The sequence below is a fragment of the Gossypium arboreum genome, chromosome 11 (genome assembly GCF_025698485.1).
Source record: "Gossypium arboreum isolate Shixiya-1 chromosome 11, ASM2569848v2, whole genome shotgun sequence".
In the NCBI taxonomy this organism is placed as follows: Eukaryota; Viridiplantae; Streptophyta; class Magnoliopsida; order Malvales; family Malvaceae; genus Gossypium; species Gossypium arboreum.
In genome coordinates, this window is record NC_069080.1 from 6,357,624 (window position 1) to 6,371,459 (window position 13,836).

General features: G+C 34.0%; 3 protein-coding genes across 4 annotated transcripts; 2 read left to right on the forward strand and 1 right to left on the reverse strand.

Moving 5' to 3' along the window:
* The first annotated feature begins 1,226 nt into the window (after positions 1–1,226).
* Positions 1,227–1,937, forward strand: LOC108471655 (uncharacterized). Its single transcript, XM_017773242.2, has one exon. It carries the CDS (start codon positions 1,394–1,396, stop codon positions 1,862–1,864), a length of 471 nt encoding a protein of 156 aa, XP_017628731.1. The 5' UTR covers positions 1,227–1,393; the 3' UTR covers positions 1,865–1,937.
* A 4,676-nt stretch (positions 1,938–6,613) lies between these two features.
* LOC108474065 (WAT1-related protein At3g28050-like) lies at positions 6,614–9,032 on the forward strand. 2 transcript variants are annotated; one of them, XM_017775953.2, is made up of 7 exons: positions 6,616–7,060; positions 7,152–7,217; positions 7,362–7,475; positions 7,553–7,778; positions 7,875–8,033; positions 8,132–8,283; positions 8,542–9,032. In XM_017775953.2, exons 1-7 carry the CDS (start codon positions 6,861–6,863, stop codon positions 8,699–8,701), a joined length of 1,077 nt encoding a protein of 358 aa, XP_017631442.1. In that variant the 5' UTR covers positions 6,616–6,860; the 3' UTR covers positions 8,702–9,032. The 2 variants fall into 2 exon arrangements, with proteins under 2 accessions (XP_052877608.1, XP_017631442.1); XM_053021648.1 differs by having other exon boundaries at positions 6,614–7,060; positions 7,553–8,033.
* Positions 8,933–13,803, reverse strand: LOC108474063 (protease Do-like 9). Its single transcript, XM_017775952.2, has 9 exons — positions 13,022–13,803; positions 12,381–12,580; positions 12,114–12,294; positions 11,792–11,983; positions 10,692–10,924; positions 9,928–10,029; positions 9,748–9,798; positions 9,547–9,651; positions 8,933–9,397 (listed from the first exon to the last, which is right to left on the reverse strand). The coding sequence occupies exons 1-9, from the start codon at positions 13,629–13,631 to the stop codon at positions 9,299–9,301; spliced, it is 1,773 nt and encodes a 590-aa protein (XP_017631441.1). The 5' UTR covers positions 13,632–13,803; the 3' UTR covers positions 8,933–9,298.
* Between the last annotated feature and the right edge of the window lie 33 nt (positions 13,804–13,836).

Genomic DNA, 13,836 nt, shown 5'->3' on the forward strand with positions numbered 1-13,836 from the left:
CATGGTTTAGAGTTTGGGTTCAAGTTTGTGGTTCAAGTTCAAGTTTGGGATTCAGGGTTCAAGATTTAAGTTTAAGGTTCATGTTCGAGGTTCTGAATTTAATGTTCAAGGTTCTAAGTCCGGAGTTGGGGTTCAGGGTAAAAAAAATTATTAGATTTACATGTTAATGAAATGTCATTAAATAATTGAAAAGAAACTATGGATGATGCGATGGAAAATGTTCAAATTCACAGAGTGAGAGAGTATTGTAAGGTGCTTGAATTAACTCAATTGGTAGTATCATCACCCATGCATGCTCTATATGCTATAGGGTATAAGTTGGAGTCGAATGGTTACAAACAATTATGCTTAATTCGTATTTAGACACTTGAGTTCTAAACAAAATCATTATATGAAAATGTTCAACCTCTCGTCAAACTTGTGAGACTAAGCATCTGCTTACAGCAATGCGGAACGAATTAATTAAATGAATAATATTTGATGCACCATTGGTATATGAGTTTCATGCACCATCTATGAATAATAAAACGCAGTGGTGAATCCAGGAGGTGGGCAAAAGCCCTGACCTTCCCTTAAAATGGAAAATTTTATAATTAGTGCTTTTTATAGTTTATAAAAAATTAAACTAATAATAGTAAAATTACACTTTGGTCCCCTAAAATGATAAAAATTTGATTTAATCCTTTATAAATTATAAAAATATAAGGTATTAAAATAATAAAATTATATTTTTATTGTCTTAAAATATACAATTTAATTTAAATACCAAAAATTTTATTGACTTTTGTTCCCGATAACACACGACATCTCACAATTAAAAACAACAAATTAATTACTAATAACTTTATTTAAGCATAATTAAATAATCATAACAATTATAAATAAATATTAATAATTTTAAATTTAATCGCTTGATATTAGGATCTAAGATCTCAATTTTAAAATTTATATATAATTAATTATTATATAATTATATCCAAATTTATCTAATAATATAATATATTATCATTTACGAAATTTATGGAGTGAAATAGCATAAATATTCTTCCATAATTGAATGGCCTTACCCTCTCCCTCCTTAATAGAAAAATATGACACGTGTGTGACTGTAGTTAAAAGAACGCACGAGTTAATTTGGTATATCATGCACTGTTATTGTTAGTTGGTATAGCTGTAGAACGGGAAACTCCTAAATTTTCGTCGTTTCTGTTAAAAATTAATTAATAAAAAGGCCTGTTCAGTGAAAATGACGGAACACCGAGAATCTCTCCCATGATAGGAAATTCTTAATTTTCATGCTTTCTCGAGAAAGCGAGAGAAAAATCTTTTTTTTCTCTCCCTTCTCGTTACCCTTAACAGAAACTTCTTAACCGTTTCTTCGCTTCTCCACAAAATGCCGCCTCAAAATAAGGCGGAGGAGGCAGCGGTCTGCTCCGATGACAACATCCAAGTTGCCAAGTTCGCGAATGGAGGCTGTTGTTTTTGGATGCCTTGTAACTCTGCCGTCGGACCAATCTGGTGGCAGCATTTAGCGGTGTACGACAACGACACCGACTCCGAATCATCCATGCCATCAAGCGACAATGAGGCATGGTGGACGCGAGGGTGGAGGAGATTCCGAGAATGGTCGGAGTTGGTGGCCGGCCCTAAATGGAAGACGTTTGCGCGACGGTTCAAAAATAACAGAACCGGTAATGGAGGAGGGAAATTCCATTACGATCCGTTGAGTTACGCCCTTAATTTCGACGAAGGGCCGGGAGGAAACGGCAACTACGACGATGATTATTTCAAGAGAAACTTCTCTTACAGGTACGCCACGTTACCTCTCTCCACCAAACCCTCCTTGGATTTCGACAAAGAATAGCCGTTACTCGTTTGACTGCACGGGATTTGCTGAAAGTCCATGCATGGCTTCTATTCTTTTATCTAACATAACATTCACGTGTCCCGGCCAAAAAAAAAACCATAACATTCACGTCCACGAGAAAGCGGTCGGTGGTTTGCTCAGAGGCGGTTAACATTAAAAATTACAAATTTTTTAATGGTTTTTGTTGAGTATTATTTTTACTGATATAAGTTTAATTGTTTGGTAACTTTTACGTTTAGAAATAATTCAGACATTCGGAAAAAGAAAAAGAAAAAAAATCTGAGTTATGAAATAGAAAGAATCATGTAATAATTTAATGCATTACAATCTATCATTTTATGAATTTAAAAAAAATCACTTAAATTTCTGTGTTTGTTTGTTTAAAAAAAGTCTTGCGTCGTCATTTGTTAACCAATATTTTTTCCCTTATTAGTCGTATAACTATAAACATATAATTCATCATATTTACATGTTTTTATTGGTATTGAGGTATCATATAATGAAAGTTGACAAGTGTTTCAAAACTTTTAAATAGGAGTTTTATTATATATAGATAATTTTTAGATTTATTTTAATTTAAATATTGGATAGTTGATTATATTGTTTATTTTAAATTTGGATATAATTATTTAAATAAATTGATTGTAATCGTAAAAATAAAAATGTAATTGTATGTATCCATGTTGTCATGAAGGATAGTATTAAATAAATAATAGCATAAACTTTTGTAAACAAATTTTAAAAATATAATATAGACGAGATGCAGTAAGTTTAAATTAATTATTTACAAATATGGATAAGTTTGAGTAAATTTTGAAACACATATTTTAAATTGAGGCAAGTTTAAAAATTTTGAGGTATGTTCAGAGGTGAAGCCATGAATATACTATTAAGGGGCAAAAATAAAGTTTCAAAAGTTTGAGGGTCAAAAGCAAAAAAAAAAAGCTTAAAAGGACTTGAATTGAATAATTCATAATGTTAGCTTTGATTTTTAAATATTTTGATATAACAAAATACTTCCTTAATCACAAGAGAAGCAAACACAAGATGAGTTGGTTCAGCATAATCTTCATTAACCAACTTAAGTGGAAAAGGAGGTTAGTCACTCAAGGGAACTCCCACATGTCAAAGATGGACACATAATTGATGATTCGTAAAGGATAATTACTACATTTTCAATTAAAAATGCTTATAATTATGTTTTTTTTTCCATAAAGCCTAAAAACATAAATTATGCTTTAAATGATGAATTATGGATCTTAGGTATCGAAACATATAAAGTCCGTAAACTACCAACTTCATAGATATCAGAACTTATAAGAAAAAGTATTGATACCAATATAAGTATTGAATCTAGCATAACCTTTTATGGTCAATGTCATGGGGCTAGAGCTTTAGTCTGGTGAACCATGCAGTTTTAGGTGATTCTTTCGCTTTAAATCCACCTAAGTCAGTATAACTTATAAAAGGAAAAAATTCACAAGGGAAATTCTCTAAGACATTGAAGCAAAGTGGAAGCAAACTCGAAAGAGAAAGAAGTCACTGAAATATAGCACACATAAAGTATTTGAGTAAATGCTCTTAAATATATTTCAAAATTATGAATGGAATGAAGGGAGACCTTTATTTATAGTTGAGCTCCCTCAAATCTAACAATACAAATCGAATTACATCAACAACTGAGATTAGTTCCTATCTATAATAGAGAATCCTACGAGATTTCAACTTTATATATCTTTACCTTTTAGGATTTACAATAATTACTCTAGTAACTTTAGTTTTATTGGAGTGTTTCCATGGGCCACCCATGCTTCAAGTAGATAGGCTTCTTCATGTGTTCCACGAATCAGGCCAGTTCAAGTGGGTCAAATGAGCCCCATTTAATCAGTTGACTTCCATGGAACGTTTTGTACGTACTCATCAAAGGCTTTGATTCGCAACCCATGACATTAGAACATAGCTAGTTAGTGAGCTTTTCAAGGCAACAAATGTATTAGACCATAGTTGTAGAGGTATTGAACCTTAACTAAGGTTGAGTTTGGATGTGTGGTGCGTTTACCTACAATTAGTGTAAAAACATACTACACCACACCCCACCGTCCATCCAAACCCACCCTAAGAGGTATTGAAACATGACATTTAAGTTTCAATACTTAAGGAGCTAATGGTCATATTTTTCAAAGCCAGGTATTGGTACCCAAAAGTCATGTATCGAAACATGCTGCCCTACAACTACATATAATGCCAGAATTAATGACTCTAACGACTATCTTCCTTCCAACCACTCAAAATGGTTAGAAATAAACGAGGGAGTACATAGAGTTCAAGGACACCAAAATGAAAACAAGAAACAAATTTACAAGGTTTACTACAAAAATATATTTATCTTGTTATTCTCATTTTCACTTGAAAACACTTGTGGGTTCAATTTTTATTTATTCTTTCAAGTGTTGTTTTGTATTTGTGAGAGTTCAATCATTGTGTATCAACCTTCCAAGGTGCTTATTCATTTTTGTTTTCAATTTCCAACTTGTGTGAGATTACTTAAGTTTTGGTGAAAGTGATTCTATCTTGTCTAATTGAAAAGATAATTTTGTAAAAGTTAAAAGATAATTTTGTAAAAGTAAAACCTTATCTTTAAAAGGTTTTCAAATTAGTAAATTTAAGAAATCTTTAGTGATGAAAAGTCAAGATAATAGACGTAAGTAATTGGGGTCGAACCACTTTAATTCTAGTGTCATTTTTATTCACTCATCTTTATCAAAATTTGTTAATCACCAATTCACACCCTCTTGATGCATTTGAGCTTTACACACAACTAAAATGAACTAAAATTGCTATTTTACCCCATAGCTAAAGGAGGGGGTGTTAAGCCCATTGGTTGCTCTCTTAGCTACACCCTGAATATATTAATATCATGCATTAGTTTGACCCGTTCAAATCATGTCAGGTAATTATACTTTTAAATAAGTGAAATAATGTTTAACAAATAACTGACAATTTTTTAAAAACTAAATTGCTTAGAATAATTTAAATGGAAGGAATGTGTTAACATGAAGCAACTATTTTGTAGAATCTATTATCCAACGTTGGCTTAATGGCATAGTTCAATCATGAGAACTTTAATATTTCAAAAGTTAGTAGTCTCGTAAAGAAGAAGAAGAAATGAGAGATGAAAAAGGGTTAAGAAAGTTAGACGCCACAGTGTAGAGGTGTCTATGGGTTAGGTCAATCCAAGTTCTATCAAAATTTTAGGTCTGTTTGTTCGGTCCAACTCAAAAAATGAGCCTAAATTTTGTCCAACTTCAATTCGAATAAAAATCTAAAACTTGGGGGCCCGACTCAACTTATATTAATTTTTATATTTTTTATATATTTATTTAAATATATAATATATAAAATACTAAAAGTATTAAAATAAATATTTATCAACAACTTGAAAATAAGTTTTAAAAAAGATATGTGTACTCAAAATAACGCTAGGATAAGTGCAACTTAACAAGCAAATGCCTCTAAAATAGTAACAAAATTAACAATAAAATAAAAGTTATATAATATTTAAACAATAACAACAAAATAGTAATAACATAATAGAGAAATGTCAACAAAATAGTAAGAAAACAACAAGAAAATAGCAACAAAATAATAATAACAATTTTTTTGTACAAATTTGAGCCAAGCTTGAGGGTCAAAAATACTTTTTCTGAGACTTAACCTGTTTTTTAAATGAATTTCTTTTTTTTTTAAATAAACTTATTTTTTAAATTTATATTTTTATCCAAATTTTTCATTTTTCGAGTAAATCAGGCAATGGACAGATATGGTCCGGTGACGAGGTCCTTTTCTCCAAAGCTATATAAGTTGAACAAAATGCGTGGGGGTAATAATGTTCAATGCTTTCACACTTATCATTGCCATCATAAGATAGCCTCCACAAATTGCGAAGCAGGCTTGTCCGGTTTGTTGCAGAACGGAGAAAATTCTACTGTTCGAGATTGATGATTATATATTTATCAATCATGCTTCACAATTTGAATACATATTTGGAAAATTAGTATGGCTAATGGGTATACTTTGGTGAAATCTTTTATAAAACTTTTCATATCCACTAATTATAAAATAGAGTTAAATTAATAAAAAGCATAAACCTACTTTATATCATATATAGTAAACATATATAATATGATTAGAAATTCAGACATAACAATTGAAAATGAGAAGATTTAAATTAAATTATTTAAATCAAAATCTTAAATTTTATCAATAATACAAAAATTTTATTTAAAAAAACATAAATTTAAAACATCTTTAAAAATTTTACAAAAACAGATAAAATCATATTAATATATTCATAGACTGGATCTTGGATACCGAATAATTAAGATAATTAAAATTGGGTACATAAAATATTGATTTCTCTTTCATTGGATACAAAGGATGGAAAATGTAGTAGCATTGAATCCCATAAATATTCATTATCTCATGGACTTTATAATTTAATTTGATGTTGAATTTGAGAAGTGGACATCAGAATAACATTAAGAAAATATTGTATTTAATACAGCAATTGTGCTATAAAATATTTGCTGACACTAGATGCTATATAGAAAACTATAATAACAAGATCATTATCCACATAAATAAATATTTATAATAAATTATGATCATTCATGGCACATGGCCAAAATTAGTATATTCTATGAAAGACAAGATGCTATTTACACCATAAACTCAATTTTTTTTTTATTCATTACAACCCACGCGCATGCATAAAAAATCCAATATAGATTATTATAGTTAAATAGAAATCACAAGGATCAATAATTTAATTCATAGGAATACGAAATTTGAAACCTAAAACTGAAACTCAAAATTTTAATTTAGCTTGTAATCTCCCCTCCGCTCCGATTCTCTTTATAAAGAATTATCAAATATAAGGACCTTACAACCTGACCAATTGGTTGGTTTTGAGAGAAATTGAGAGGAAGGAAAGATGGTGTGGGGATCATGGAGGAAATATTACAAGGATGTGGTGACATTCACAGCAATGGTGACAATGGAATGTGTAATAGTGGGGATAAACACACTGTTTAAAGCAGCTACGTTGAAGGGCATGAGCTACCATGTTTTTTTGGTCTACGATTACGCCGTTGCTGCTCTTCTTCTTCTTCCTACTCCTTTCTTCTCTTACAGGTCCGTCCTTTATTTCTCACCACGGATCTACACTCAAATCGTTACAACATGCAAATCCACACAGTGTTTTCATTTCTGTTTTTTCTTGCAGATCAAGAGTGCTACCTCCACTCAGCTTGCGTATACTATGCAAAATTGGACTTCTCGGGTTTATAGGGTAAAACTTGTGGTGATTCAGAAACAAGAAGCATGATTTTTAGCAAATGTTTCCCAACTAATTTTGCTTCATTATATAGAAGATCTTGATTTTCTTTTCAATTTCATCAGTTTTTATCTGTAATATTGCTGAAATTGGTTTCAGAATTTCATGTCAGATAATGGGGTACACAGGCATCATTTATGGTTCTCCCACTCTTTCTTCTGCAATCAGCAATCTCACACCAGCTTTTACCTTCATCCTAGCTATCCTCTTCAGGTAATTTTTTTACTCCGAAAACGCACATTAATGCAATCGTTGCCACGGCTACTTAAATCCCATACCTGATTTTTTAGAATGGAGAAGCTGGTACTGAAACGAAGAAGCAGTCAGGCCAAAGTAATGGGCACCATAATATCAATTACAGGTGCATTTATAGTGACTCTATATAAGGGTCCGGCCATTGTCAAAGCTTCAACGTCTCTTCATCAACCTCTCAACTCTTCAAGCACAGATTGGGTCATTGGTGGTGCTTTCCTCACTGTTCAGAATATTCTGATTCCATTGTGGTTAATTGTTCTTGTAAGAATTCGTCTACCAATTTTACAAATATATCTCGCTTGGTGCATCCATTGTTGGAAATTTGAAGAAATAAATGAATTATCTGATGTTTTGCAGACACAAATCATGGAAGAGTATCCAGCAGAACTAACCGTAATGTTCTTTTACAATTTATGTGTGTGCTTCATAGCTTTCGTTGTTGGTTTAGTTGTTGAAAGAAATGCAAGTGCTTGGAGAATAAGGCCAGACGTTGCATTAGCCTCGGTTATTTGCTCGGTAAGAACAAGGGATTGGATTTAAATTACAGTGGTTGCGAGAATATCCGCCACAGATAGCAAATTCTTTGAAAACTTTGCCTGTATCCTCTCTTTCAGGGAGTCTTCAGTTCTTGTTTGAACAATACAGTTCATTCATGGGCTCTGCGGTTGAAGGAACCAGTTTTCGTGGCAATGTTTAGGCCATTTTCCGTCGTCATAGCTTTTACCATGGGTATCGTCTTCCTGGGTGAAACACCTCATATTGGGAGGTATACACAACGCATTGCTTTTGCTTCTAGCAAATATTTAAATTATGGTCATGGATTTGTTTCCATCACTTTGCATTTACAAATTTGCTAACATATACTACAATAAACTGCAATGGACATTAAGCGTAAAATACCTACAACAGAAAAACCTAAACCATAAAATGACAATCATAACATTGCGTACTGACTACTATTTAGATTGTAACTTTAATATCTTTGTTTTTTAGCTAATGGACTGTTTCTTTTATACTTGTGAAGTCTTATCGGAGCAACAACAATATCGATTGGATTTTATACGCTGATGTGGGGAAAGGTGAAAGAAGCAACGGCTGAGGACAATGGTAGTGGCTCCACCATAGATTCATCATCTTCCCACAAGGACCCCCTGCTTCAAAGCTATAAAAATGGTCAAGTGTAGGAACAAATGCATTGGAAATGGAAAATTTTCTCAGTTCTGAAGGTCTGTCTTCTTCAGACAACCCTATTTGAGCTCATGTCGAAATAAGGATTTCCTATGTGATATGCAAATATTGAAGCTCCAGTTGAAGAGAAAACAGGCTATACGACACTAGATTGGACCAACCAGGCAATGTGACGAAGCGATCAATATAACGTGGATGGAGCAAGTTAAAAATGTTAACAATTGGAATTTAAAGTTTAGACAAGTGGATATTAAGAAAAATAAAATTGGGTACATGTATAGTTTGGTATAATTCAAATATCGTATATGTAATACCGCTACTTGATTACTTATGGTTCTAGAATTAGTTAAAAAGGGCGAAAAATAAGATGAGCAACAAAATGGTACAAAACGCTTTCCTGAACCATTCTAGTTAAAAAGACCATCTCTAAACCTCCTTCCAATATAAACTAGAATCAAGACCTGCAATCTATCTTCCAGATAAAAAACCATAACTACACCCACAAATGCAAAACTCAATCATGTTTGGTATACGGCATATGCAAAAATAGGACCCACATAGACTATCGTCTAGTGTTTCCCTCCAACCTTAATTCAAGTCTTGAGATCATCAGACATTGCAGAAGATATACGATGTGTAGTTAGAATATCTAAAGTTGCAGCTTTTGCAGCCTTGGCATGTAGCACTACTATCTGCGTCGCAAAGTTGAGAATCAGCTAAACAAAAAATTATACATTTCATCAACTGTGTGTGTGTGTGTGTGTGTGTGTGTGTGTGTGTGTGTGTGTGAGAGAGAGAGAGAGAGAGAGAGAGAGAGAGAGAGAGAGAGGAGGGAGGAAACCTGCTGATATTCCAGGTCAAATCTCAAATATTCATCATTGCAGTTATCAACCATATTGGCTAAGCTCTTTAGATTCTTCACGGGTTTTCCATTGAAAGCAAGAACCTAGATAAATGAAATTAAAAGAAAAATGTTAGCATGTGTTCTTTAAATTTTTTATACACTTTACATAACTGGCAATGTCAGGAAATACTCCCTGACCTGAGTATTGACAATATCCTCATATCCAATATTGATGTCAGCCACAAGCACCTGAGAATAAAGAAAACATTGTAAGCATAAGGTCTAAAATGCATGAATAAAAAAGAAAGCCAAATCATTGTGTTACATCGGGCTGTAAAAATATATCAGAAGGAAAAACATGAGAAACAACATGTAGACCTGTGAAATAACAACAAGCTGTTCATCTGTAGACTCGGCCATTGCATGTAGATGCTTATCCAATAGCTTGACAGGTGCATCGAATTCATAATCCTTCCCATACTGTAAATGAGAGAAACAGGGAAGTTAGAAGTATAAGCAAAACTGAATAGTGACCACTCACACATGAAATCATAAAAATGTAACAGCGTAGACCTTTTAATTAGCAACAGTTATAGAAAACGAAAAAAAAAAAGTTTTAGAACCACAAAACAGGATCACTTACCTTTCTTAATGAGTAATAAAGAAAATGACTAGAACAAAAGTTTAGCAAGTATTAAGATTCTATACAATTTCTGCAAAATAATGGGATTCTATAGCTATAGGACAATATACAAAGTGTTTTATAAATGTTAACAAATATAAACAAGATATATATGTATGCATGTTCAAGACTAGAACAAAAGTTCAGAGAGAGTTAATATTCTTTCCAAATTCTGAGCAATGGTTAGGACAATTCTACATTAAACAGTCCTTGAATGATTCACAAGGAATGGTGAATCATTCCAATAATGCAAACCTCTTTTTTTTTAAAACACACTAATAGAGACCTCAAATTTCACTAATGGGGCCCTTTTCCTAGCAATCAAGTTTACAATAATGCAATAAACACAATAAACAAAAAACTAAAATAGTGAGTTTGTTAACAAATTACCAACAATTGCTATATTAACAAGTTCAAGGAAAGAAACACACAACACAGCGAGAGATAGATGACTACAAACCTCAGAACGCAAGTATGGAACAGTTACAGCAGTAAAAACAAATCCAGCAATAATGTAATAAGAAGGAGGTGTCCCACTGGTGTGCGCGGGGATGAGCCTCTTGTGAGTCGCAAGTTTTATATCAAATTCAAGTATCTTCGAATCACGGAGAACTTTAACTAATGCAGTATCCCCAGTATACTTCTGAGAAACAAGATAGCTGAAGCCTATGCGCTCCCCATGCCTGAATGGAACTTTTTTTTCCCAGTTCAAGGGAAAATGAAAAACAAGAAAGAAAGGTCAGGAGATTGTTTCCTTACATAAAATAGGACAATAATGCCAGAACACTTGACTGAATTAAACATTAAAAGACGATTTGAGCCAAATATGTGAGTCATCTAGGGGACTTTCAATCTTGTAGTAATTTATGAGTTGACTAAGCATCATTCAACAGTCATCAATCAACCACAGCCCACAGCAGATAGAAAAGCAACTAAAACCCAACTAAAAAAGCTTTCATCTTTATGGAAACTGCAAAAGTCACGATAAAATAAGGCAATGAATTGAATACCAAAAGAGAGCAGATGAATAATTCAGAAATTCTGGTTTTAAACTCTTTTGTGCAAATTCATATGAATCATGCTTGCTAAGAAAATCTCGTATTGAAGGTTTACAACCCTTTTAAGGCACAAATGTATTGTATGTAAGCAAATCTACATTAAAACTACCTCCACCACGAATGAACACTGCTTTTACTGCCTAGTTCTTAATCTCATAAATGAACCACCGATTAAACTAAACAATATCTCCATAGAACATTTTCATGTAGATAAAGAAACCACACAGCCAGATTATCATTCTCAGCTCAGAGGGAAATCCTACAGAAACATCTGCATCTAATCTTTTAACTAAAATGAAAGCAATGCTCGACACTTTCAGTTGCTAATTCTAGAAAAAGTAAAAAAGATATTGTGTCTCCAAGAACAGTATAGTGCTGATGCAGAAATTACTGGGCAATAAACAAAGTATGCATATATGCATATATAGGCCATGCTCACAAACATTCACAGGTGAATAAATGACATCCTACTAACATATGAGGCGTAGGGGGAGTAACTTACCTGTTCCATCATTAGCAACTTTTACCCCATCAAAACTAAGTATAACATCAGATGGCTTCAGAAGATGAGATTCTGGAGCAGTGGGCTCAATTCTCCTAATACGGACCCCCTTTTGATCTGATTTCATCCCCATTGCCAGGCGCAAATCAGGATTTTCCATCTTTTGCCACTCAACACCAAGGATTGGGAAGCCTAAAATAGAAATGATGAAGAGGACAGGAATAAGAATTCAAGCACAATACCAGATTTAAGAAAAACCTCTTTCTAATTCCAAAATAGAAATGACTGAACTTGAATAAAATAGTAATGCCAAGAAAAATACCTGTATACGCCCCATTCTTTTCGTAATCCTGAATGAAGTGCATTATAACCGGTGTAGGTATGACATACCCAATATTTTCTGCATCCTCATGTTTCAAAGATTGGAATGCGATACCAACACAGTTGCCCTTATCATTAAAAGCAGGCCCGCCAGAATTTCCAGAGTTTATAGCTGCATCTATCTGCAAAACCATATCAATTGCAATAGATCAATAAACATGTCAAACAAACATGTTGAACCACTAGAAGCGGGAACTAATTTCACAACCTGTAATCCCAAAAGTTCAGTTGATCCATGAACATAAGAGAGTATCTCAATTCGTGATACAACACCACTAGTAACAGAGATCGTGTCACCTCCAATGGGGTAGCCCACAACAGTTACAGCATCTTGGAGTGCAGGCAAATCTCCAAACTCAACAGGTGAAACACCTTCCCAGAACTCATCATCACTAACTGTTAACATTGCTACAACATCCAAAAACCCTCAGTTAATAACAAAGTTACCATAAATTAAGAAAACAAGTTAGGATGAGTTATTTCCGCATATACATATTCCACATTAAAGAGTACAAGAGCTAATGCAATCCACTCTAAACAAGCAAAATCAATGAATCATCCTCTGCCTTTTTCCTACAATAAAATCGCATTACTAATTTGCTAAATCCAAAAAGGGCAAGAGAATGATGCAAAAAAGAAGAAAAATATTCCCAGCACTCGAAACGATTTTCCTGAAAAAAAAAATGCAAACTTTAATACCTTAAGCCTGTCACTCAATACGAATAACCAAATACCATTTTCTACCCATTCCTATAGTCCTCGAAACTAAACCACCTAACTTACTTTAAACCAAAAAAAAAAAAAAACCAAAAAGATGAAAATTCCCACAAAATTCAAAACTTTCCTTACCAATATCACATTCAGTCCCAATAGCCAAAACAGTGGCGAGGTACTTGGTATCAGACCCCCTTTTCTTTAACTTCACTTGAGTATAATGTTCCACTGAATGAGCATTTGTTAACACTCTTTTCCCTCCAATTATAAATCCACTACTACTTGAAGAATACTGTCTTTTCCTTTGCCATGGCAGTGAATAGTTTGGCTCAGTGTGGACGCAAAAAACTTTCACCACTGCATCCATCGCTGGCATTACCCTTGCCGCCACACTCTCCCATTTCGCCACTGGCTGCGGTGGAGGCTCCAGTACCACTGCCCCATTTTGATAAGGTCTCCGCTCCGGGGACGCCGCCGCATGCGGCTCCGTATCCTCCATGTGCCCCACCTCAGACTTCCTCGGTCTCCCTCGGCCCCGTCTTGCCGGTGCTGGGTTGTTGGCGTCATTTTTGGCGGCGGCCGCGGCGGTCGGTACGGAATCGTTTGCAGCGCTAAAGACGTCATTTTGGGCGGCAACGTAGTCGGTTTGAGTGGCGTTGGAGGCACTCGTATATTGGAAGTCCATGGTTTCGGTGGTAGATGCAGGGGCTTTAGGTTTCCGACCTCGTTTTCTAGTTTCCCCCATCGGAATATGTCCTTCAGGGGATTTAGGGTTTCAAATTATGGATTTCGAATACGAAGATTGTTAATTTTGGGGTATGGGATTCTTTGCTTTCGGCTTCTTCGAAACAGAGGCAATTACGTAGGGAAATGAAAGTTTCGAAATGTGCGAGTCGATGGAGCGAGAGAGATAGTATATTTGGGCCCATATTGGGCTTATATGGGTTTGA

What these genes read in the sequence shown, in the direction of transcription:
- LOC108474065 (XM_053021648.1), top strand. Translation starts at nt 6,861, where the DNA reads ATGGTGTGGGGATCATGGAGGAAATATTACAAGGATGTGGTGACATTC. An exon ending in GGACTTCTCGGGTTTATAGG is followed by an intron (nt 7,218 to 7,361) that starts GTAAAACTTGTG and finishes AATTGGTTTCAG; the next exon opens with AATTTCATGTCAGATAATGG. An exon ending in TAGCCTCGGTTATTTGCTCG is followed by an intron (nt 8,034 to 8,131) that starts GTAAGAACAAGG and finishes CCTCTCTTTCAG; the next exon opens with GGAGTCTTCAGTTCTTGTTT.
- LOC108471655 (XM_017773242.2), top strand. Translation starts at nt 1,394, where the DNA reads ATGCCGCCTCAAAATAAGGCGGAGGAGGCAGCGGTCTGCTCCGATGAC.
- LOC108474063 (XM_017775952.2), bottom strand. Translation starts at nt 13,631, where the DNA reads ATGGGGGAAACTAGAAAACGAGGTCGGAAACCTAAAGCCCCTGCATCT. An exon ending in CTGAACTTTTGGGATTACAG is followed by an intron (nt 12,295 to 12,380) that starts GTTGTGAAATTA and finishes ATGGTTTTGCAG; the next exon opens with ATAGATGCAGCTATAAACTC. An exon ending in TTGACCTGGAATATCAGCAG is followed by an intron (nt 9,398 to 9,546) that starts GTTTCCTCCCTC and finishes TTTGCGACGCAG; the next exon opens with ATAGTAGTGCTACATGCCAA.